The sequence below is a fragment of the Myxocyprinus asiaticus genome, chromosome 13, assembly GCF_019703515.2.
Source record: "Myxocyprinus asiaticus isolate MX2 ecotype Aquarium Trade chromosome 13, UBuf_Myxa_2, whole genome shotgun sequence".
NCBI classification, from domain to species: Eukaryota; Metazoa; Chordata; class Actinopteri; order Cypriniformes; family Catostomidae; genus Myxocyprinus; species Myxocyprinus asiaticus.
Window position 1 is genome coordinate 24,745,390 of NC_059356.1, and position 23,013 is coordinate 24,768,402.

Sequence of the window (23,013 nt, forward strand, 5' to 3'; positions counted from 1 at the left end):
GCTCTCTCCGTCCTATTCTGGATCTCAGAGTGTTGAACAAACATTTGAGAAAATACAATTTCAGAATGATAACACACGGCACACTCGCTCGCTCTATTCATCAGAACGACTGGATCACATCAGTCGATCTGAAAGATGCTTTTTTCCACATCAACATTTACCCCCCGCACAGGGAATTTCTTCGTTTTGCGAAGGAATATGTTACAAATTCACAGTTCTTCCTTTCGGCCTCTCGCTGAGTCCGAGGGTGTTCTGTCTATGTGCGGAGGTGGGCTTAGCGCCACTAAGAATAATGGGTCTAAAGATCCTAACATACATAAATGATTGGTTAATCATAGCCAATTCCAAGGAGAAAGTGGTGCAAGACACTCGGCGTGTGCTCGCGCACATCACATCGCTCAGGTTCAGAGTGAATGTGAACAAGAGCAATTTTACACCCGCTCAGAATGTTATATTCCTGGGTCTGGAGCTGAATTCAATCTCCATGTATGCACACCTCTCACAAGAGTGCGTTCTTTCTCTAATTAATTGTCTATCACAATTCAAGGAGGGGGCGAAAGTGCAATCTCGCACATGTCTCAGATTACAGGGTCTTATGGCATCAGCTATTCAGGTTTTGCCTTTGGGCCTTCTGCGAATGAGGGCATTCATGAAATGGGTTTTATCCCTCCAGCCAGTTACGCGATCTCTGTCGCTCTGTTACAGTGACGTGCTTGTGCACAGCAGTCTTGCGCCACTGGAGGAGTGCAGATTTTTACGCACATGGGACCCCTCTCGGGGCTGTTATGTTGCAAAAAGTGGTAATGACAGACAGGGTGGGGAGCCACTCAGGAGGGCAGGATGGTGAACGGTTCGTGGCCGAGCGAACTTCGTTCAGCCCACATAAATTATTTGGAGCTCCTGACTGTATGGAAAGCTCTGAATCATTTTCTGCCCCGCTTGCAGGGGAATCATGTGCTCGTTCGTTGTGACAATACCACAGCATTGGCACATATCAATCGCCAGGGTGGAATGCGCTCGCCCAAGCTTCATGCTCTAGCTCACAGGCTTTTAGTGTGGAACTTTAATGTTTAATGTTCCAGGCATTTTGAACAGGGGCGCAGACCTTTTGTCGAGAGGGAACCTGCACTACGGAGACTGGTGCCTCCACCCTCAGATAGTGGGCATGTTGTGGGAGAGATTCGGACAGGCGACTGTAGAGCTCTTCGCCTCGCACGAAAACTCCCATTGTCCTATGTTCTTCTCACTAAAGGACGAGGACGCGCCCCTCGGCATGGACGCACTAGCCCACCCATGGCCCAAAGTGCTGCTCTACGCATTCCCTCCCCTGTATCTGTTAATACCCACCCTGGCCAGGGTGAGAGAGCAGGGCCTATCCCTCATTTTGATAGCACCCAGGTGGCCCTAAGCACCATGGCTGGCAGAGATAATTCCTCTTCTGCATGCCCAGCCGTGGCCCCTCCCTCTACACACAGACCTGTTGTCTCAAGTGAACGGGGAGATACATCATCCCCACCCCGACAGGGTGGCTCTTTGGGCTTGGCCCGTGAGAGGACAAACTTAAGCTCGATGGGGCTCCCCCCACATGTGGTTGCCACTATACAGAATGCTAGGACCTCCTCCACAAGGTCCTTATATGACTGTAAGTGGCAAGTGTTTGAAGGGTGGTGTGATGGGCGCGGTTCCACATCATATCAGTGTTCAGTCTCTGATATTTTGTGTTTTTTTACAAGACCTTGTGAAGGGCAGGTCTTTTTCCACCTTTAAGGTCTACCTGGTGGCTATTTCTGTTTGTCATTTTGGGTTTGTTGGCTCAACGGCAGGGCAACACCCCCTCATTCATAGATTTATAAAGGGCGCCCGCCGTTCTCTCTGAGTGGGATCTCTTTATGGTGCTGGAGGCTTTATCTCAGCAGAATTTTGAGCCCCTGGGAAGCATTTCCCTAAAATTGCTGTCTTTCAAGACAGCTTTGCTCCTGGCCTTAGCATCAGCTAAACATGTCAGTGACTTGCATGCACTCTCTGTTCATTCCTCGTGCAATAAATTCTCTCTTAGTGGAGATAAGGTTTTCCTTGGGCCCAACCCGGCCTTTGTGCCTAAATGCTTCCCAGCGTTCTCATGTGAGGTAATGGAGCTTTCCGCTTTTCACCCTCCTCCTTTTTCCTCTGCGGAGGATCAGAGGCTGAATGCTCTGTGTCCTGTCCGTGCCCTGCGGGTGTACTTGGATAGGACCAGTGCTTTTCAGAAGAGTGATCAGCTCTTCATCTCTTGGGCCCCACCTCACACGGGGAATCCCATTTCTAAGCAATGCCTCTCGCATTGGCTTGTGGAAGCTATAATTTTGGCATATGACTCTAGGGGAGTGCAGCCTCCAGAAGGCCTCAGAGCCCACTCCACGAGGGGCATGGCCGCCTCTTGGGCTCTGTTTAGGGGAGTTTCATTGCAGGACATCTGTTCTGCTGCCAGCTGGGCTTCTCCCCATACTTTTGTACGTTACTACTGGCTGGATGTTACCTGGACCCCGGTAGCTCATTCTGTCTTGGGGGTGGGTTCTTCATAGCCCTTCTCCTGTTAGCTCCTTTTCTTTCTTTTTATATTTATATAAATAAAGAGTAAGAAAAAGGGGTTATGGGCCGGTTGGCCGTGCACATTCATGTCACCAAGCATGCATTTACATTCCTGCCTGGGTGCTATTTTCACTGTATACAGGTGCATCTCAATAAATTAGAATGTCGTGGAAAAGTTCATTTATTTCAGTAATTCAACTCAAATTGTGAAACTCATGTATTAAATAAATTCAGTGCACACAGACTGAAGTAGTTTAAGTCTTTGGTTCTTTTAATTGTGATGATTTTGGCTCACATTTAACAAAAACCCACCAATTCACTATCTCAAAAAATTAGAATATTTTGACATGCCAATCAGCTAATCAACTCAAAACACCTGCAAATGTTTCCTGAGCCTTCAAAATGGTCTCTCAGTTTGGTTCACTAGGCTACAAAATCATGGGGAAGACTGCTAATCTGACAGTTGTCCAGAAGACAATCATTGACACCCTTCACAAGGAGGGTAAGCCACAAACATTCATTGCCAAAGAAGCTGGCTGTTCACAGAGTGCTGTATCCAAGCATGTTAACAGAAAGTTGAGTGGAAGGAAAAAGTGTTGAAGAAAAAGATGCACAACCAACCGAGAGAACCGCAGCCTTATGATTGTCCAGCAAAATCGATTCAAGAATTTGGGTGAACTTCACAAGGAATGGACTGAGGCTGGGGTCAAGGCATCAAGAGCCACCACACACAGATATGTCAAGGAATTTGGCTACAGTTGTCGTATTCCTCTTGTTAAGCCACTTCTGAACCACAGACAACGTCAGAGGCGTCTTACCTGGGCTAAGGAGAAGAAGAACTGGACTATTGCCCAGTGGTCCAAAGTCCTCTTTTCAGATGAGAGCAAGTTTTGTATTTCATTTGGAAATCAAGGTCCTAGAGTCTGAAGGAAGGGTGGAGAAGCTCATAGCCCAAGTTGCTTGAAGTCCAGTGTTAAGTTTCCACAGTCTGTGATGATTTGGGGTGCGATGTCATCTGCTGGTGTTGGTCCATTGTGTTTTTTGAAAACCAAAGTCACTGCACCCGTTTACCAAGAAATTTTGGAGCACTTCATGCTTCCTTCTGCTGACCAGCTTTTTAAAGATGCTGATTTCATTTTCCAGCAGGATTTGGCACCTGCCCACACTGCCAAAAGCACCAAAAGTTGGTTAAATGACCATGGTGTTGGTGTGCTTGACTGGCCAGCAAACTCACCAGACCTGAACTCCATAGAGAATCTATGGGGTATTGTCAAGAGGAAAATGAGAAACAAGAGACCAAAAAATGCAGATGAGCTGAAGGCCACTGTCAAAGAAACCTGGGCTTCCATACCACCTCAGCAGTGCCACAAACTGATCACCTCCATGCCACGCCGAATTGAGGCAGTAATTAAAGCAAAAGGAGCCCCTACCAAGTATTGAGTACATATACAGTAAATGAACATACTTTCCAGAAGGCCAACAATTCACTAAAAATGTTTTTTTTTATTGGTCTTATGATGTATTCTAATTTTTTGAGATAGTGAATTGGTGGGTTTTTGTTAAATGTGAGCCAAAATCATCACAATTAAAAGAACCAAAGACTTAAACTACTTCAGTCTGTGTGCACTGAATTTATTTAATACACGAGTTTCACAATTTGAGTTGAATTACTGAAATAAATGAACTTTTCCACGACATTCTAATTTATTGAGATGCACCTGTATATGGTGCTGGGCTGATTTTTATGTTTGTGCCACTAACATGTTATTCATGCTATGCCTGTGCACAGTTCTCACTTGTGTGCTTCAGGGTTGCCAGGTGTGTGATTATGGGACATGTCAAGCACCGCCTCTTTGAGGTGACCGTTCTCTTCACTGGCTTGCAGGGCCTCACTGTGAGTGTATTGGGCAATCGGGGAGCTGTCAATGTCTCCCATAGGTGGATCTCGAACACGAGATGATGAAAGAGAACAATAGGTTACTAACGTAACTCCAGTTCTCTGAAACATCGGGTGGAGAGATCCACCATGCTTGTCCCGTTTGCTGCACGAGATGCGAATATACTTACTGAGGAACAGCAGCGCTTGCAGGTCCTTATATGCTCTTAGGTAAGGGGGCGGGTCCTTACCGGGCATAGGTCACGCGCTTCTGTCTGTCTAGCCAGACTTGGTGCAATTGAATGCTTCTGCAGAGGTCAGGTACGGATGCCCTTCCCATAGGTGGATCTCTCCACTCGATGTTTCAAAGAACCGGGGTTACGCTAGTAACCTATTGTTCCTCATCAACCACTCCTACAGTGAAAGATGAACCGCTCAGTTGCAGGGCAAAATCACAGGCTGAAGTTGAGACAGGCTGAAGACAGGAACAGACGATGACGATGAAGAGTGAACCCAAGTGCAGTATTTATTAACAACGTGAAATCCAAAACGAAACAAACATAAATGACTTGACAACGTTACACCAAAACAATACTTGACAAAAGACAACGGCAAACATGAGGGCTTAAATACATGAACATGGGTAACCACATGATAGAGACAACCAATGACGAGACTAAACTAATGAACATGATAACAAGGCAATGAAACAAGAACCAATGATTAAACAGAACTGATAACAAGACTCATAAACATAGACCAATGAAGAGACGTGACTAATAAACATGGTGGAAAATATTTAAAACACATTAAAACATGACAATAATATTACTGTGATAATTCCCAGTAACAAATAAGTAGGACATCTGTCGTATTTATATTTTCAAAAACTCTTTTATAATGATCCCTAAATTGTTATGTTAATGCTGTCATAAATTATTTTCTAAACTTAGGTATATTCACTACATTTCCATTAACAAAATTTATAACAAATTCATAACAAATTTTCCACCAAAAAAAGTTTATTGCTATTATTCTATATTTTTATTCCTTCTGTAAGACTATTTTAAATTAATTTGGGATCTTCTTTAAAGAATGTGCCAGGCAAGTCAATTTGCAGTGTTTTTCATTTTATTTCAGTAAATAACTGAATAAGTTGTTGCTAATTAATTGGCTTTGAGTGACATTGGAGATTTTAAGGGATACAATGGTTTTAATCGATGGTTGTTTCAGTCAGGACCATTTGCATCAAGTGTATCAATTTTACTTTCATTTGAAGTAATAATTTCATTGTATGATTCTTTTCTAGGCTCTCACTGCCCAGCCATTCATTGGTAGAGCAGGGAGAACAGAACTGAAGTTATAGTGAAAGTCCAATCAGAGGACAAATTCATTAAATCAGGGCAAGAAAAACGTAAAGTAGCATTGGTCGCAACAGGAAGGGAGGCAGAAAACCAGATGAAAAAAGACTTAATTTAGAGACACACAAGGAACACACAAAACTCCCTGAACAGGTAACAGGAACAGACAGAAAGCAGATGATCTAACACATGACAATCTAGCAAAAAGCTAAATAACAGGCAGAGTATAAATTCATAGGGGAAAAGAAGACTAGCACAATAATTATATGGGTGGAGGTGGAAAAGCACAACTATTTATTTTTTTCTAAAATAATTCATTATTGCACTCATATTGTTATAAATAGTGTAATAATCTCACCTGTAGTTAATCCGTCTATCCTCTGGGAAGTTACTACAACCTTTAGAATGAGAAAATATAATTTTGGTGAATTTTAGTGAATATTTTTCTAAAATAATTGATTACTGTACTTGTATAATTGATCATACTGTAATAATCTCACCTGTAGTAAGTCCATCTATCATCTGAGAAGTTACTACAACCTTTAGAATGAGAAAATAACATTTTGGTGAATTTTAGTGAATATTTTTCTAACATAATTGATTACTGTACTTATATAATTGATCATACTGTAATAATCTCACCTGTAGTAAATTCATATATCCTCTAGGAAGTTACTACAGCCTTTAGAATGAGAAAATATAATTTTGGTGAATTTTAGTTATTTTTTTTTTCTAAAATAAATAATTACTGTATTTATATAATTGATCATACTGTAATAATCTCACCTGTAGTAAGTCAGTCTATCCTCTAAGAAGTAACTACAACCTTTAGAATGAGAAAATATAATTTTGGTGATTTTTAGTGAATATTTTTCTAAAATAATTGATTACTGTACTTATATAATTGATGATACTGTAATAATCTCACCTATAGTAAATTAATATATCTTCTGGGAAGTTATTAGAACATTCTGAATGTGAAAATGTATTTTACTGTTTTTTTTTTTTTCTTTCCCATGTATAACTTGCACATCAATTGAATGAATGAGTGGACGTCTCCTATGTTTTATCGTAGTGGGTGTAGTTTTCAGACGGTCCCTTACATCTGCTAGGCAGTCAAAGCGCATCGGAGCATTTCAGGCATAATTCTGCAGCCACACCAAGTGTTGACTGTTCATCAATTTTTATGGCCATAGAGTATAGTTGTACTCCCTTTAAACAAAGTGTGCTAATGACATCTTTGTAAGACTGTCGACCGAAGAGAACGCGGGTAATCTAAACCGAATATCTAACAAATGTCGAACGTCAAACTAACTTTACCGTGGTTAGTAAGGTAAACAACGAGCTACAACCTAATTTACATCAAAACGAGCCGTCCTCCAAGCTGGACCAGTAACATTGGTCTCTACATGCAGCCGGCTGTTAGATGAGTGCGCAGGGACCGTCTACAAAGTGCAACACCGAAAAGCGATACTACAAAAATATTCAATAACTTCACTCTTGCTAAGTGTAGTGTCACCAAAATCACTTCACACATCAGTGGTCTCCTGTTGATTATACTACAACACCTAGTTAGGGAAAAAAGGCTTTTGCATAATTTTGGGATATTTTTATTAGGAAAAATATTCAATAACTTTACTCTTATACAGTGTAGTGTCACCAAAATCACTTCACACATCAATGCTCTCCTTTTGGTTATACCACAACAATTACTTAGTTCGAATCTGTGAATATATTTCCAACTTTACCGAACTTTATCTCATTACGTGGTATGACAGTCTCCAGGCTGTGTCTCAAAACTGCCTATGATGCCCAAAGATGTTGTCTAGGAGGCCAGTTCAGTTTCAGTATCAGGCAACTCAAGGCCATCTGTATCATGTGTGTTTGTTCCCAGCAGGGCCAAAAACAGTCCCAGGAGAAATTCTACACAGTGGCATCACAGATAAAGCTACTCCTGGAAATCCCTGAGCGGATCTGGAGTGCCATGGAGTCCTCACAGTACCTGCAAGCCACGCAGCTCTACCTGATGTGCTGTCACCTTCACAGACAGTTACACTTGGAGGGTGGAGGACATCAGTACAGCCCCATTCTCTCTCGCTTCCCCATCCTGGTGCGGCAGGTAGCAGCTGCTGGTCACTTCAGGTACATTTGATTTAAATGCTTTTCTGATGCACCATGCACTTTTGTTTTGTTCTTTTCAAAAGCTTTCCATCTTTATTTGTAGGTCTACAATCTTATTGGAGAGCAAATCTGTGCTGCATGGTAGGGCAGTGTCTGATCAGGCAATCGCTGAAGCGCTGGTCTCCACCATGCTCCTGGAGGACAGCTCTCCTCGCCAGGCACTCGCTGATTTCCTGCTGGCTAGAAAAGTGTCCATTCAGCAACTGCTCAATCAGCCTCAGCATGGTGTGTTCTCAATACAAAGTTGTCCTTTGGTTCAGTTGTTTATGAATTTAAAAGCCAAACTTAAAAAGGATCTAAATTAAAACAGCAGACATGCATGAAGTTCCTTTTGGCTTAACAAAAGCTAGAGATTGTTGTCTTATTTCTGTATTTATAACATTTGTAATTTAATGTTGTTTTTGATCCAGATGTGCTGCTGTTCCTCTCTTAGGTGCTGGTGTTAAAGCACAGGTTTGTTCATTGGTGGAGCTGCTGGTGACCACTCTGTACCAGGCTTATGCTGTGTTTTATGTGCCTCCGGAGGGCCAAGTGTCCGATATCGGTTTTGGCTGTGGCCTACTTTTCACCACCTTGGAGAATGTGACCTCTAACACATCCACTGGTAAGTTATGGGATTCATGTTAACACATAGTGATGCTTAAAGGGATAGTTTCCTCAAAAATTTTAATTCTTTCATCATTCACCCACCCTCATGGCATCCCAGATGTGTAAGACATTTTTTCTTCTGCAGAACACAAATGAAAATAACTGTTGGTCTACACAATGCAAGTGAATGCTGATCAGAACTTTGGTCCAAAAAGCACATAAAGGCAGCATAAAAGTAATATGGGGACTCCAGTGTCTTCAGAAGCGATATTGTAAAAAGGGATAATTTTCTATCCGTTCCGGAATGGAACTTCAATAAATTGCGCTTTGAAGGTCTCTGCGTTGTTCTGTCTTTTCTGAGCACTGAAGCAATTATTGTTAATTTACACTTTACAAATGGATTCTGTTATTAATTTTATCTGACTCCAATTTTATATTAATCTGACTCCAATTTTAAGTTGAAAATTAATTTATATTTAAGCTCTAATTAATTTCTGATCATTCTTTTAATTTGATCTTTTTAAGTTATTGATTACTCTGAATCATCTTAATTTTCATTTGTCCTTTCGATCAATACTTGAATGTCGCTTAGAGTCTCTCGCTGGCCGTTATTTCAATTACGAGGATCTCACGTCACAAGCGAGCCAGTTCAGTTCATAGTCAGAGGTTGTAGGGTAATCTAAATATCATCTGATTTGGCTTCTCTCATAATCAGATGATACCATCGCTTAGACACGTACATACAACTTGCTATGACGGACGATAAGCAGTGACTGAAGTCTTACATGGATTCTCCTATCATTAAGCTTCAGTAATGGTCTTACCCTGGTCTCACACTTGCGGTAACAAACAGTATCTTAACACAATCTAAGGGTCACAAATGATTTAAGAGAAATTCAGAATAAATCAAATAATAACAATTTTTTTGTCAGGTAGGATATAAAACATAAGTTACAAAATCAATCAAAGCAATTTTCACACATGATCAGAATAAACAAACATTTCTAAAAATAAAAGACAAGTCAAAGTAGCATACCTGGTAATAGAAAGTGACACGCAGCGATAAGCGTGGGAGATCTGGCTTACAGATCCCCGACAAATATAAACTACATGCAGCGGTACAGCATGGGAGATCTGCTTACAGATTCCCCAAGCTTCCTGCCAACTTTCCTTAAATATCCAGACAGAATAAACATTGTGTACCAAATGGTATTATCCATTGAACAATGAGAATTTGGGGGTGAATGGGTTCTTGACTTCCTGGGGTTTAACTTTGTTAACATACAGGAGATCATTTCAATTGTAGGTCAAGGAGGGGGATATACCTCCAGAATTATGCAGTATTTGGCAAAGACCTTATAACTTTTTTACCATTAGTTTTATCAACATAGAAAAGAGACCATTATACCCGTCGCACAGAGACATCTTAAATGATATCAAACACATACAGTTGCTTTCATTGTTTTCATGGTATTTGTTATATTTTTACAAATAAATCTTGTGTCTTTGTGTTGGTCCAGAGCTGTTGAAGGGGAGAAGGGGGAGAGAGAAGAGGGGCAGCAAGGTGATTTGCAATTTATCACACTGTGGTGATATTCAGGTGAAGATTTCAACTTTGTAAAACAATGCAAAGGCGATTTGCAATGTATCACACGTGGTGATATTCCGGTGTAGATTTCAGCTTTTGTGAGAGTTCTTTGACTTTTACCGGAAATGGCGCCTTTTGGTTGTAGGCATCCTGGTGCCAGCCTTACAATATGATAGGTGTGAGTGTGAAACAGATCAATATTTAAGTGCTTTATTTTACCATAAGTCTCCACCTTTGACCAGCCCCAACCAGTAGGTGGTGATAAGTACAAAGAATGAGAATCGGCAAAAAAAAAAAAAAAAAAGGTAGTAGAATGTGGAAATGAAAGTGAGTGTGGAGATTACAGTAAAAAAGGACTCAAATATGTATGTGTTTCTCACCCACACCTATCATATCGCTTCTGAACACATGGATTTAACGACTGGAGTCTTGTGAATTACTTTTATGCTGCCTTTAGGTGCTTTTTGGAGCTTCAAAGTTCTGGCCACCATTCACTTGCATTGTATGGACCTACAGAGCTGAGAAATTCTTAAAATATTCTTTTGTGTTCAGCAGAAGAAAGAAAATCATACACATCTGGGATGGCATGAGGGTGAGTAAATGATGAGAGAATTTAAATTTTTGGGTGAACTGTTCCTTTCAAATAAATAATTTTGGGTTTTTAAGGCCCACTAAAATAATTATTTAAAATATAAATACAATTTTATATATATACCAGTATATATGTGTGTGTGTGTATGTGTAAAATAATATATTTAAAATATAAATTTTCTTTTCACTAAATACTGAGCACTGTTCATTGACAATGCTGTCTGCAAAATAAGCATATCTGTTAATCGGGCAATGTCAGCCGAATAATCGCCCTTGCCAATGTATATTGATCACTAATAATCACTAATGACATCATTTAAGATGTAAAGCGGGGTATCTTTAGATTTGTTTCTAATTAAAGGTTTTGTGACTTTGTGATTCAGGGAAAGACAAGAAGGTTCTGGACAAGGAGATGAGCACAGGCAGCTGGTTTAAACACCTCCCTCCTGCAGTGTTGAGCTTCCAGGCTGCTCTTCGGACACTAGCGCAACCCATACAGAGGGAGCAGCTCAGAGACACACTGCAGCAGTGGATTGATACGTATGTGCCATCCTTAAAGGGATAGTTCACCCCAAAATGAAAATTCCCTCATCATTTACTCACCCTCATGTTTTTTTTCCATGGACTTTATTTCTTTTAAGAAACACAAAAGATGATGTTAGGCAGATAGAGAGCTTCAGTAGCCATTTACTTTCAGTGTATGGAAGAAAGATGCTGTGGAACTGAATGGTGACTGTAACATACTGTCTAACATCTTTTGCGCTCCTTGGAAGAAAGACTGTCGTGTGACCCACAAATTAATTTTGCATTCTATAATTGTTTCACATCAGCATTTATTTGGATTACTGATTTTTATTTTAATAGCTGCAAGGAGGATATCCGCAGTGGAGTTAGCAGTCTGCTGGTCTATGTGAAGAGTCTGAAGGGTCTAGCGGCAATTAGAGATGCTGTGTGGGAGCTGCTCAGCAGTGAATCAATCAGCCAGCACTGGAGTACAGTGTGCCAGTGCCTCCTCGAGCGACCTCTGGCCTTGTGGGATGACCTTTTACAGCAGCTCTTTCTCCAGCGACTTCAGGTACTCGCAAGAGATGCAACCTGTTTAACTAGTCTGATAGGTAAGCAGTAAGTACTGTGTGAGTCTTATTAGATATGTTATTAACATTGCACAAACTCCTGGTGAGGTATCAAACATCTCCTTTACATTTAAATGTTTGGCAGACACTTTTATTCAAAGTTACTTGCAGTATATTCAAGATATACATTTTATCAGTGTGTGTGTGTGTTCCCTGGTAGAAGTGAGAGAAAAAAAATTGGTATCACAAAAGTTTACCTCACGATACTGAATTGATTTTCTAACGGCAGGAATTTTTGTTCAATTTTGACAAATTTTTTTGGGGAAAAAGAGAGTTTGAGCACCACTCAGAGCAAGTTTGTGAGAAGGCGAGTGTAGCGCGGAGGAGGGTGGGGCCGGGCCGGAATGACGCACGCCCGGACCCCAATCAGCCTGATGAGGCGAGCGAGGGATAAAGGCGACCGGGGAGGGCAGCTCGAGAGAGAGAATTATGGGCAGCTACCCTGTATGTGTTTGTGTGTCTTTTTGTTTAAGTTTAAAGTTTCAAGCCGGTTCTCGCCTCCTCCTTTCCCTCTAACCGCTTTACACTGGTGCCGAAACCCGGGAGGGAGGAGGGATGCCCATCGTAGAGTCCTCGACACTGCCATCCACCCTGGGTAGCGCCGCTGTAGCCCGACCGCCTGGACGCGGGGAACGGCCGCCGTCCACGAGGCGAGGAGAGACTGGACTCCCCGACCGCCTAGAGTGATGGAGCCGCTGCCAGGGGCGGAGGAGTGCCCTGCCAGCCACCAGAAAACGCGGAGGGGTTGAGGGAAGACCGCTGTCCGCGAGAGGAGGAGGCGATATGTATAACAATATATAACATACAATATACAATTTTTAATCACAGTACACTAAAGAAGAAAAAAACACCATACACCTGATAAATTATCAGCAGGTGCGTAGGAAAAATAACTCAAGTAAATAAATAAGAATCAAAATCCCGCACACTGATGCTGCTTGCGAATAAACAATTTAATTAATACAATGTATAAACACCTGACGAAGGTTGCAAGAATGAAACGTATAAATTAAATTGTTTATTCACAAACAACAGCAGTGTGTGGAAATTTGTTTCTTGTTTTTTTGTTTGTTTTTTTCCCTCAATTTGGAATGCCCAATTCCCACTGCTTACTAGGTCCTCGTGGTAGCGCAGTTACTCTCCTCAATCCGGGTGGCAGAGGACAAGTCTCCGTGCAGTCAATCCGTGCATCTTATCACGTGGTTCACTGTGCATGACACCACGAAGACTCACAGCATGTGGAGGCTCATGCTACTCTCCACGATCCATGCACAACTTACTATGCGCCCCATTGAGAGTGAGAACCACTAATCACGACCACGAGGAGGTTACCCTATGTGACTCTACCCTCCCTAGCAACCGGGCCAATTTGGTTGTTTAGGAGACCTGGCTGGAGTCACTCAGCACAACTTGGATTCAAACTCGCGACTGCAGGGGTGGTAGTCAGCATCAGTACTCACTGAGCTACCCAGGCCCCCTGTTTCTTGTTTTTTTAATCACAGTACATTAAACATAAACAATCGCAATATTATTGTATCGCAACTCCTATTTAATATTGTAATGCAAGGTTCCTGCTGATTCCCACCCCTGTTCCCAGGGAATCAAGCCCATGACATTGGCATTGCTGTTGCCATGCTCCACCAGAACAAATCTGAGTGTGTGCATGTATTTAATTCTGTAGCATTCAAGTAACCACCTTATTACTCTTTAACCTTTCGTCTCTCTAGGCAGTCACACAGGAGGGCACAGAAGGGATCTCCAGCAGCTCCATACAGCTCTTGTCTTCGGCACTGCGGGATCTACAGGGCCAGACCTCAACTGGGAGTTTCAGCAGAGGGGCACAGTACGAGAGCGATGTTGCTTCTTTCCTATGGTCTGAGTCTCAAGGGGACCTCCTTAGTGATGCGGCTTGGGTGAGTGTATCCCAACGAAGCCCCCAGCAGAAGAGCGGCCTGTTCATGAAGACCCAGGCCCTCACCCCCTGTGTCCAAACGTTCTGCTCCAGCCTGGACTCCAAGCTCAAAGCCAAACTAGATGATCTGCAGCACTACTTGCCCTCAGAAGAAAGCAAGGAGACATCAGACACTGTCCCAGTTGCAACTACATCCACTATTAACCGCTTTATGGATGCTGAAGCAGTGGAGGACATTCTTAGAGACCACTGCCTGACATGTGTGAGGGGCATCCTTGGCAGTGTGCGCTCTGAGCTCGCTAATGCCCAGGATAAGTCCAAGAGCCCTAACCAGTTAAGTGCAGTACTCTTTATGGCCAGACTGTGCCAGTCAATGGGGGAGTTGTGCCCCAGTCTGAAACAATGCATCCTGGGTAAGCGGGGGTGTGTGGATCCTTTGAGCAGAGGCACACCTCGACAGGGCAAAAAGTCTGGCAAAGGCAGTGCAGCAAAGACAGCAGAGGTCAGCCCAGCACAAGCTAAGTGGAGCAGTCTGAAAGACGAACTTCTATCTTGCAGCATGGAGGCCTATGGTATATGGAGCTTGGCACTCACCAAGGTGAGTTCATTATGCCACTTTTAGTGTAAGAGTTTTGGTTGGTTAGCAACATATATTATTACTTCATGGGGAACGGAAACCAATTGCTTAAGGTGATAGTTAATGTAAAAATTAAATTCTGTCATAATTTACTCACCCTCATGTTGTTCCAAACATGTTTGTTTCTTTCATGGAACACAAAAGGACATGTTTGTCAGTGTGTCTCAGTCACCATTCACTTTCATTGGATCTATTTTCCATATAATGAAAGTAAATGGTGACTGATGCTAACATTCTGCCTAACATCTCCTTTTTTATGTTCCACAGAAGAAAGAAATTCTAATGGGTTTGGAACAATAAAAGGGTGAGTAAATAATGACAGAAATTTCATTTTTGGGTGAACTAACCCTAGAGACAGACTTCATGCAATAATTTATGAAAATATTCTGGATGTTTATTGTTCAGTGGAATTTAGGTCAAGGCATACAAGTGTACAAGTTTAGTCTAAAAAAGCAATGCATTTTTTAGGAAATTGTGGGCAGCTTTGCTACAACTCTACATGCAGGAACTGCTGGCTCCATCCTGGGTACAGCAACAAATTGGGAGGAGCTTGAGATACAGGAAGAGACTGAGTCAGGAAATAATATAATGTCCAAAATACGCCTCCCTGTGCAGGTAACAGCTACATTTGTTATTTATTATCACTAGCATAAATACTTGAATAAATACTTTCAGATGGCAAATAGGGCTGTCGATTTAACATGTTAATTCAGTGTGGTTAATTATTTGATACATAACGCGTTAAATAAATGTACGTAATTAATCATGTCCCCTGACCATAATATGGAATTTTCCTACCATCGGAGCAATTCAGACTTGAAGTAGCACCTTCATTGGTTGCTTTGTTGAATGGTAGAGCTATGATGAAATAGAATATATGTTTTATTCATTGTTTATTTTATTTATGTAATTTGATTTGGCACTTTGGAATAACAGTAAAAAAATGTAAGTTGAAAAAACAAGTACCACCTTCATGTTTTTGACAAGTCTTAGTCAGCAGGGGGCAGTAAGCACAACTCCAGCAGTACAGGCAACAAACCACAGCAGACAGCAAAAGATAAAGACACGTTTTTGCATTAAAACACAGCTGGACGAAGCGCATTTCTGAATGCAGGGATCTCAAAAAGTGTTTTTCTAAGTTTCAAACTACGTTTAACTTGACACAGCAACCTAAAAATGCTGTGGTTATGAAGCAGCTCAACCAAAGACGCTTCAATGCCTGAGATGCTTCGAAAGTCTGATGAATGTGTACATCGACACGTCCTTAGACAAGCCTTTATAATAACTCCACCTTGGACAGATTGACAAATTCAATTGCAAAATGGATTTCTAGCCCAAAGATGGGCTTGTGTTCAATGATATGGAAATAATGTATTGCTTTCTAAAGTCACTTTTTGTGTTGTCTAATCCAGGGGCATAGAAACGATCTGAAAACTGGGTGGACACATTCTAAATCTAACCAGCCTCTCTTCACAATATGACAGTTTTAAAGTATTGAAATTTTTTTAAGAATATGTATTTAGGAATATTCAGTGGTTAGCACTGTCGCCTCGCAGCAAGAAGGTCCCGGGTTCGAGTCCCGGCTCATCTGGGCCTTGCTGTGTGGAGTTTGCATGTCCCATGCCCAGTTTTAATGATTTCTACGCCCCTGGTCTAATCAATGCTTTACTTGTCTGCCACAATAATGTAATGCATTTTAATTATCTGAATTAATATATCTGTTGTATATTATATGTTCAATTATTTAAACATAATTTAATCATTATATATAGATTTCTTTATTTTGGGGCCTCTCAGCAAATATCGATATGATAATTTGATTAATTGATCTGCATAGCATGTAATTAATTTGATTAAAAAATGTAATCAATTGACAGCCCTAGTAATAAATAATGAATACATGAGTGTATTTTGGGCAGGAAATGTTTTGTGATATTGCACAGCAACTCAAATCTTTTTTTCAATCTTTTTTATTGAATAGTGAGGATATAACTGTATTTGATTAATTCAAATGTAATTAATTGTAAAAGTAAATGACTAAAATGTTGTCCTTTTTTCTTCTTTCTGCAGCCCTCGTGGTATGTTCAATCCTTACTTTTTCATCTGTGCCTTGAAGTCAATAGGGTCGGTGGTCATGCATTACCAAAGGTCACTCTGTTGGACGTCTTGCGAGGATGTCTAAACCAGGTAGTGAGTGAGTACGAAAAACTCTCTCGGGGCCCACAGAGCAAGGTGAGGCAATAGATCTCTCTCTCTCAAAATCTCTCTCACACACACTCTCACTTCTTGCTCTTTATTCAGAATTAGGATTGAATAACTCCTTTAAACAAATTCTGTTTTCTTGTCACTGTCTGCTACTATCCTTCCTCCTCTCTCTTGCTCCCTTTCTCCCTGTCTCTCTCTAGGATGCAGCCCTCCCCATGACCCAAAACAGAGCTTTGCAGCTACTGTTTGACCTCAGGTATCTCAATGCCACTTTAGGGGCCCGCCTTGAAGAGGGCAGGAGCTCCCGCTCACAGCAAGGCCCAAGGTAACGTGTACACAAGGACAACCTACTGCAATAAAATCTGTCTGCCCAGCAGACATCTTACACCTTTTCTTTATTACTGGTGTTTGTTAAAGGATCCAGCAGGTCTATGACTCCCTGGAAAGTTACATTGATCCATTTGACTTGGATGTTTTTACTCCACATCTCAACAGCAACCTGAACCGACTCTCACAAAGGACCTCTGTAAGCACTGCCATTATTGGTTTAATTGACTCATTCAATTTGCCAATTCTCTTGTGATTTAGATTGCCGTATTACCTTGTTGTCATGGCTTTGTCACCCTTTGTCAGTTGAACAGATTTTTTATCTTATGTGCATTCTTATGTTGACCTCATCTCCTTTCAAGGTGCTTTTAGGATTGTTGACTGGCACAGAGAAGCAGTTTACCTCTAGGACCAACAATATCAACTCTCAGGAACCATACAACATCCTTCCTTTAGCTAGTAGCCAGATCCGGTGAGTATAAAGTTCTAACCCTTTACTCTGTTTAACTTGTTGTTATGCATTTATGGCTAGGTAATTACTTTCATTCTGTGCGCTTTTTTCAAAGTCTTCAAAGTCAAAGTTTTTTTTCAAAGTCTGGAATGCTTTTAAGGCAGATCGCCCTGTGAAAACTGTGAGTCTGAACGTGTACTAACATCAGTGCCGGCCTGTGCATTTTAAGTCTAGGCCTTCAGTGCGATTCATGCCATTAAGAAAACACCGTTTCACAATTTATAAGACACCCTATGGACATCATACATTACATCGCATCCAACTAATAATACCAATTGACATTTTAAAAACACGTCTACACATGAAAGCCAAAACCAAGGAGGTCTATTATACCAGGATATCTAATAATATTTGCGATTTAAATGTTGCTTGCAATAAATTTTGTAAGGGTTCACTGTTACTTGATAAAACTCCTGATGTTGCTTTAGCAATGCAAAAAGCACTTACCAATTTATTTAAAGTGAAAATCAGCCCTCCTTTCCTGTTTACATCTTGGGTTTTAAAATCCATAAGGATCTCTTTCTCAATTGCAGTGCATTCGGTTTAATGCAGTTACTGAAAAGACGGTAATTTGGCACCATGTGCAGGCACAAAGGCATAACTTGACGATATGGTCAGTGAACGAATCAATGAATGAATCTGAACAAATCTTTTTAGTGAACGGAATCAAAAGAACTGAGTCACTGAAATGAATCAAAATCACCACTAATGGTGACAGCGGCAGTGATGACAGCCGACTCGTTAGCTAGAACTCGCGCTTTTCGCTTTCAAATTACGTACATCACTTAAAGTGTGATTGCGTCACTCAAAGCCAGCTAGAAGAGAAGGATATAGCTGCAGACAGAGCTCCAAAATGGGGCGGGAGTTCCAAACCGCCAGCAAAGATGTAGGGAGCCCCTTACCTAACCTTCTCCCTAACCCTAACCTTCTGTGGAGGTGTCGCCTCCTTTTGGAGTAGGCGCAACCCCCTTCTGGAGAAACCATACCGTATTTTGGAGATTCCACCCCCATTTATAGATCTCTGGCCTGCAGCTATACCTACTTGAGCAAGAAGGCATCGACTGGGACATATCCTAAAGACCACACCCACCAAGAACAAATAAATCAATCTGATTGGCTGATGAATCTGACAATCTGACTTTAGATCCCTATTCACTGCATTGTTGAGGGATTCTGTGGAAATTCTGAAGGCCTAATGGGGTGGAGCTCAGACTCATGTGCTGCTTTGGCTAACGAGCTCGGCTTTTGGCATGCAATTGCGAAACAGCCGTCACGCTTCGCTTGTAAGCATCAAGGAATAAATTCTGATTGGATAGACTTTTTTCGTTTTTTGCTATTCGTAGATTAATTAGGAGTGGAAAGCGATTGAAAATACATAGGCAGAAAGGTGAATGAGAATGAAAGGACGAAAAAAGATTTATTTATTAGGCATGTTAGGCCAGCAGAGAAGGCTTTGCTGGCCCCTAGAATTCGCCACTGACTAACATTATTTAAACAAAATATGACAATTAATTTGTAAGAATAAAGGTAGAATATTACGAATAAATTAAGGAGATAACTGAATGTCAGACTGTGTCTATATACAAATATATACATAAATTGTACATATTGTATATTTATGTATACATATACATAAATATACAGTAAATGGTGTAGGTGACTATAGTAAATAGCAAACAATAGTGTGAAATAGCATAAGTATAGGAAAGTGCATGAGGTAGGATTGTTAAGTGTCCATGTCAGATGCATGTTATTGTATGTATTTTACAAGATTCTAAAAATATATTTATGTTAGTAACAGTTGAGTTTCATAGCACTTTTTTCTAATCTATCTTTAATTGTTTTCTGCAAGGTTTGGGTTGCTGCCTTTGAGTATGACAAACTCTCGGAAAGCCAAATCAGCCACACATGGAGCAGATATAACTAGACCTCTGGTAAGTTGGCTATTCATTTGGTGTGTGAATACTACTTAAATACCTCTACTGGTATGTTTACAAGAAAAGTAAACCATTTTGCTGGAATGTTTATAGAAGAAGAGGTCACAATGTTTTGCAAATGAGTGACTTTCTACCAATGCTCCCAGTTTTACCAGACCTAGCAGAAGAGCTACTGTATCTGAAGGCAACGGGTGATGTCACATTGTTGTGTGGTGATATTGTATATTGTTTGTGAGCTTGCAGTGTACAGTTCTGCAGTTACAAGACTGTATTCACTGAAACTTAATCACTGATTGCATCAGCTGATATGCTTTGTGAATGCAACCCATTGCATAGTAGTGCTCAAATTAATTAGATACTGTATATTCTGTTTATTTAGCAGTTTTAAAGCATACAGGCTGTGTAAACAACTATTCAAAGCTCTGTGCCCAATCGATCTGTTATGTCAACGGTATTAGATGCAAATCAGATTAATAGGCAGTCTACACCGATCAGCCACAACATTAAAACCACCTGCCTATATTATGTAGGTCCCCCTCGTGCCACCAAAATGGCGCAAACTCGCATCTCAGAAAAGCATTCTGAGATGCTATTCTTCTCACCACAATTGTACAGAGCGAGTTACCATAGACTTTGTCATTTTGAACCAGTCTGGCCATTCTCTGTTGATCTCTCTCATCAAGGAATTTCCGTCCGCAGAACTGCCGCTCATTGGATGTTTTTTGTTTTTGGCAACATTCGGAGTAAATTCTAGCGACAGGAGATCAGCAGTTACAGAAATACTCAAACCAGCCCATCTGGCACCAACAATCATCCATGTGATTATCTAATCAGCCAATCGTGTGGCAGCAGTGCATAAAATCATGCAGATACAGGTCAGGAGCTTCAGTTAATATTCACATCAACCATCAGAAAGGGGAAAAAATTTGATCTCAGTGATATGGACTGTGGCATGATTGCTGGTGCCAGATGGGCTGGTTTGAGTATTTCTGTAACTGCTGATCTCCTGGGATTTTCATACACAACAGTCTCTAGAATTTACTCAAATTGGTGCCAAAAACAAAAAAATATCCAGTGAGTGGCAGTTCTGTGGACGGAAATGCCTTGTTGATGAGAGAGGTCAACAGAGAATGGCCAGACTGGTTAGAACTGACAAAGTCTACGGTAACTCTGATAACCACTCTGTACAATTGTGGTGAGAAGAATATCGTCTCAGAATGCTATTCTGAGATGTGGGTTGGTGCTATTTTGGCGGCATGAGGGGGACTACACAATATTAGGAAGGTGGTTTTAATGTTGTGGCTGATTGGTGTATATGCTTTTCTGAGGATTTTTTTTTTTAATTTTCTTATTCTTTTAGGTGGCTCCCTCCTCTGCTTCTGCTCCAGAGGACAGCTTCCACCCAGGAAATCTTTTCAGGCAGTTAGCCGATCAAGAAGAGGAATCTGCAGCCCCCTCTCTCTTTAAATTAGGCTGGCTTTCTGGCATGGCCAAATAACATTTTAAAGTTGATAATTTTTTTAAATGTACATACAATTGTCTGTAAAATAAGATATACATGTAATAAAAAATACATTTTGAAATGTAAAAATGGTGTCCTGTCTTGGCAATTTCTCAAAAAAACCATTCAGTTTGATGATATATAGAGAAATTGCAATGCAAAACATATAAAAGGGAGAGCTTGGCCAAAAATTAACCATTTATGTTTATCACTATAACTTGTATTTTATGGCATTTTACAAATTTTTCCTCATTCAAATTAAGATGATACAATGTAGTGCACAGTATACATAGTTTACAGTATATACAGTATGTGAGTATGTATGTATGAATGTATGTGTGTGTGTGTATATATATATATATATATATATACAGGTGCTGGTCATATAATTAGAATATCATCAAAAAGTTGATTTATTTCACTAATTCCATTCAAAAAGTGAAACTTGTATATTATATTCATTCATTACACACAGACTGATATATTTCAAATGTTTATTTTTTTTAATTTTGATGATTATAACTGACAACTAAGGAAAATCCCAAATTCAGTATCTCAGAAATTTAGAATATTGTGAAAAGGTTCAATATTGAAGACACCTGGTGCCACACTCTAATCAGCTAATTAACTCAAAACACCTGCAAAGGCCTTTAAATGGTCTCTCAGTCTAGTTCTGTATGCTACACAATCATGGGGAAGACTGCTGATTTGACAGTTGTCCAAAAGACGACCATTGACACGTTGCACAAGGAGGGCAAGACACAAAAGAGGCTGGCTGTTCACAGAGCTCTGTGTCCAAGCACATTAATAGAGAGGCGAAGGGAAGGAAAAGATGTGGTAGAAAAAAGTGTACAAGCAATAGGGATAACCGCACCCTGGAGAGGATTGTGAAACAAAACCCATTCAAAAATGTGGGGGAGAACCACTATGCACAGACGTATGCAAGACATGGGTTTCAGCTGTCGCATTCCTTGTGTCAAGCCACTCTTGAACAACAGACAGCGTCTGAAGCGTCTCGCCTGGGCTAAAGACAAAAAGGACTGGACTGCTGCTGAGTGGTCCAAAGTTATGTTCTCTGAAAGTAAATTTTGCATTTCCTTTGGAAATCAGGGTTCCAGAGTCTGGAGGAAGAGAGGAGAGGCACACAATCCACGTTGCTTGAGGTCCAGTGTAAAGTTTCCACAGTCAGTGATGGTTTGGGGTGCCATGTCATCTGCTGGTGTTGGTCCACTGTGTTTTCTGAGGTCCAAGGTCAACGCAGCCGTATACCAGGAAGTTTTAGAGCACTTCATGCTTCCTGCTGCTGACCAACTTTATGGAGATGCAGATTTCATTTTCCAACAGGACTTGGCACCTGCACACAGTGCCAAAGCAACCAGTATCTGGTTTAAGGACCATGGTATCCCTATTCTTAATTGGCCAGCAAACTCGCCTGACCTTAACCCCATAGAAAATCTATGGGGTATTGTGAAGAGGAAGATGCGATATGCCAGACCCAACAATGCAGAAGAGCTGAAGGCCACTATCAGAGCAACCTGAGCTCTCATAACACCTGAGCAGTGCCACAGACTGATCGACTTCATGCCACGCCGCATTGCTGCAGTAATTCAGGCAAAAGGAGCCCCAACTAAGTATTGAGTGCTGTACATGCTCATACTTTTCATGTTCATACTTTTCAGTTGGCCAAGATTTCTAAAAATCCTTTCTTTGTATTGGTCTTAAGTAATATTCTAATTTTCTGAGATACTGAATTTGGGATTTTCCTTAGTTGTCAGTTATAATCATCAAAATTAAAAGAAATAAACATTTGAAATATATCAGTCTGTATGTAATGAATGAATATAATATACAAGTTTCACTTTTTGAATGGAATTAGTGAAATAAATCAACTTTTTGATGATATTCTAATTATATGACCAGCACCTGTATATACAGGTGCATCTCAATAAATTAGAATGTCGTGGAAAAGTTCATTTATTTAAGTAATTCAACTCAAATTGTGAAACTCGTGTATTAAATAAATTCAATGCACACAGACTGAAGTAGTTTAAGTCTTTGGTTCTTTTAATTGTGATGATTTTGGCTCACATTTAACAA

The 23,013-nt window shown here is 40.7% G+C and overlaps 1 protein-coding gene across 4 annotated transcripts in view; it reads left to right on the forward strand.

Moving 5' to 3' along the window:
• Positions 1-20,981, forward strand: part of LOC127450840 (conserved oligomeric Golgi complex subunit 1-like) — a 32,699-nt gene extending 11,718 nt beyond the window's left edge. Inside the window, exons 2-16 of one of the 4 annotated variants that reach the window (XM_051715243.1) lie at positions 7,700-7,947; positions 8,030-8,211; positions 8,420-8,590; positions 10,095-10,174; positions 10,715-10,754; positions 11,137-11,293; positions 11,618-11,828; positions 13,614-14,396; positions 14,904-15,050; positions 16,506-16,667; positions 16,841-16,965; positions 17,058-17,166; positions 17,330-17,439; positions 19,331-19,412; positions 20,776-20,981. In XM_051715243.1, the coding sequence (XP_051571203.1) occupies positions 7,700-7,947; positions 8,030-8,211; positions 8,420-8,590; positions 10,095-10,174; positions 10,715-10,754; positions 11,137-11,293; positions 11,618-11,828; positions 13,614-14,396; positions 14,904-15,050; positions 16,506-16,667; positions 16,841-16,965; positions 17,058-17,166; positions 17,330-17,439; positions 19,331-19,412; positions 20,776-20,913 (2,745 nt within the window). In that variant the 3' untranslated portion in view covers positions 20,914-20,981. The remainder of the gene's footprint in view (positions 1-7,699; positions 7,948-8,029; positions 8,212-8,419; positions 8,591-10,094; positions 10,175-10,714; positions 10,755-11,136; positions 11,294-11,617; positions 11,829-13,613; positions 14,397-14,903; positions 15,051-16,505; positions 16,668-16,840; positions 16,966-17,057; positions 17,167-17,329; positions 17,440-19,330; positions 19,413-20,775) is intronic. The other 3 variants (XM_051715244.1, XM_051715245.1, XM_051715246.1) reach the window with 3 other exon arrangements.
• Positions 20,982-23,013: the final 2,032 nt, after the last annotated feature.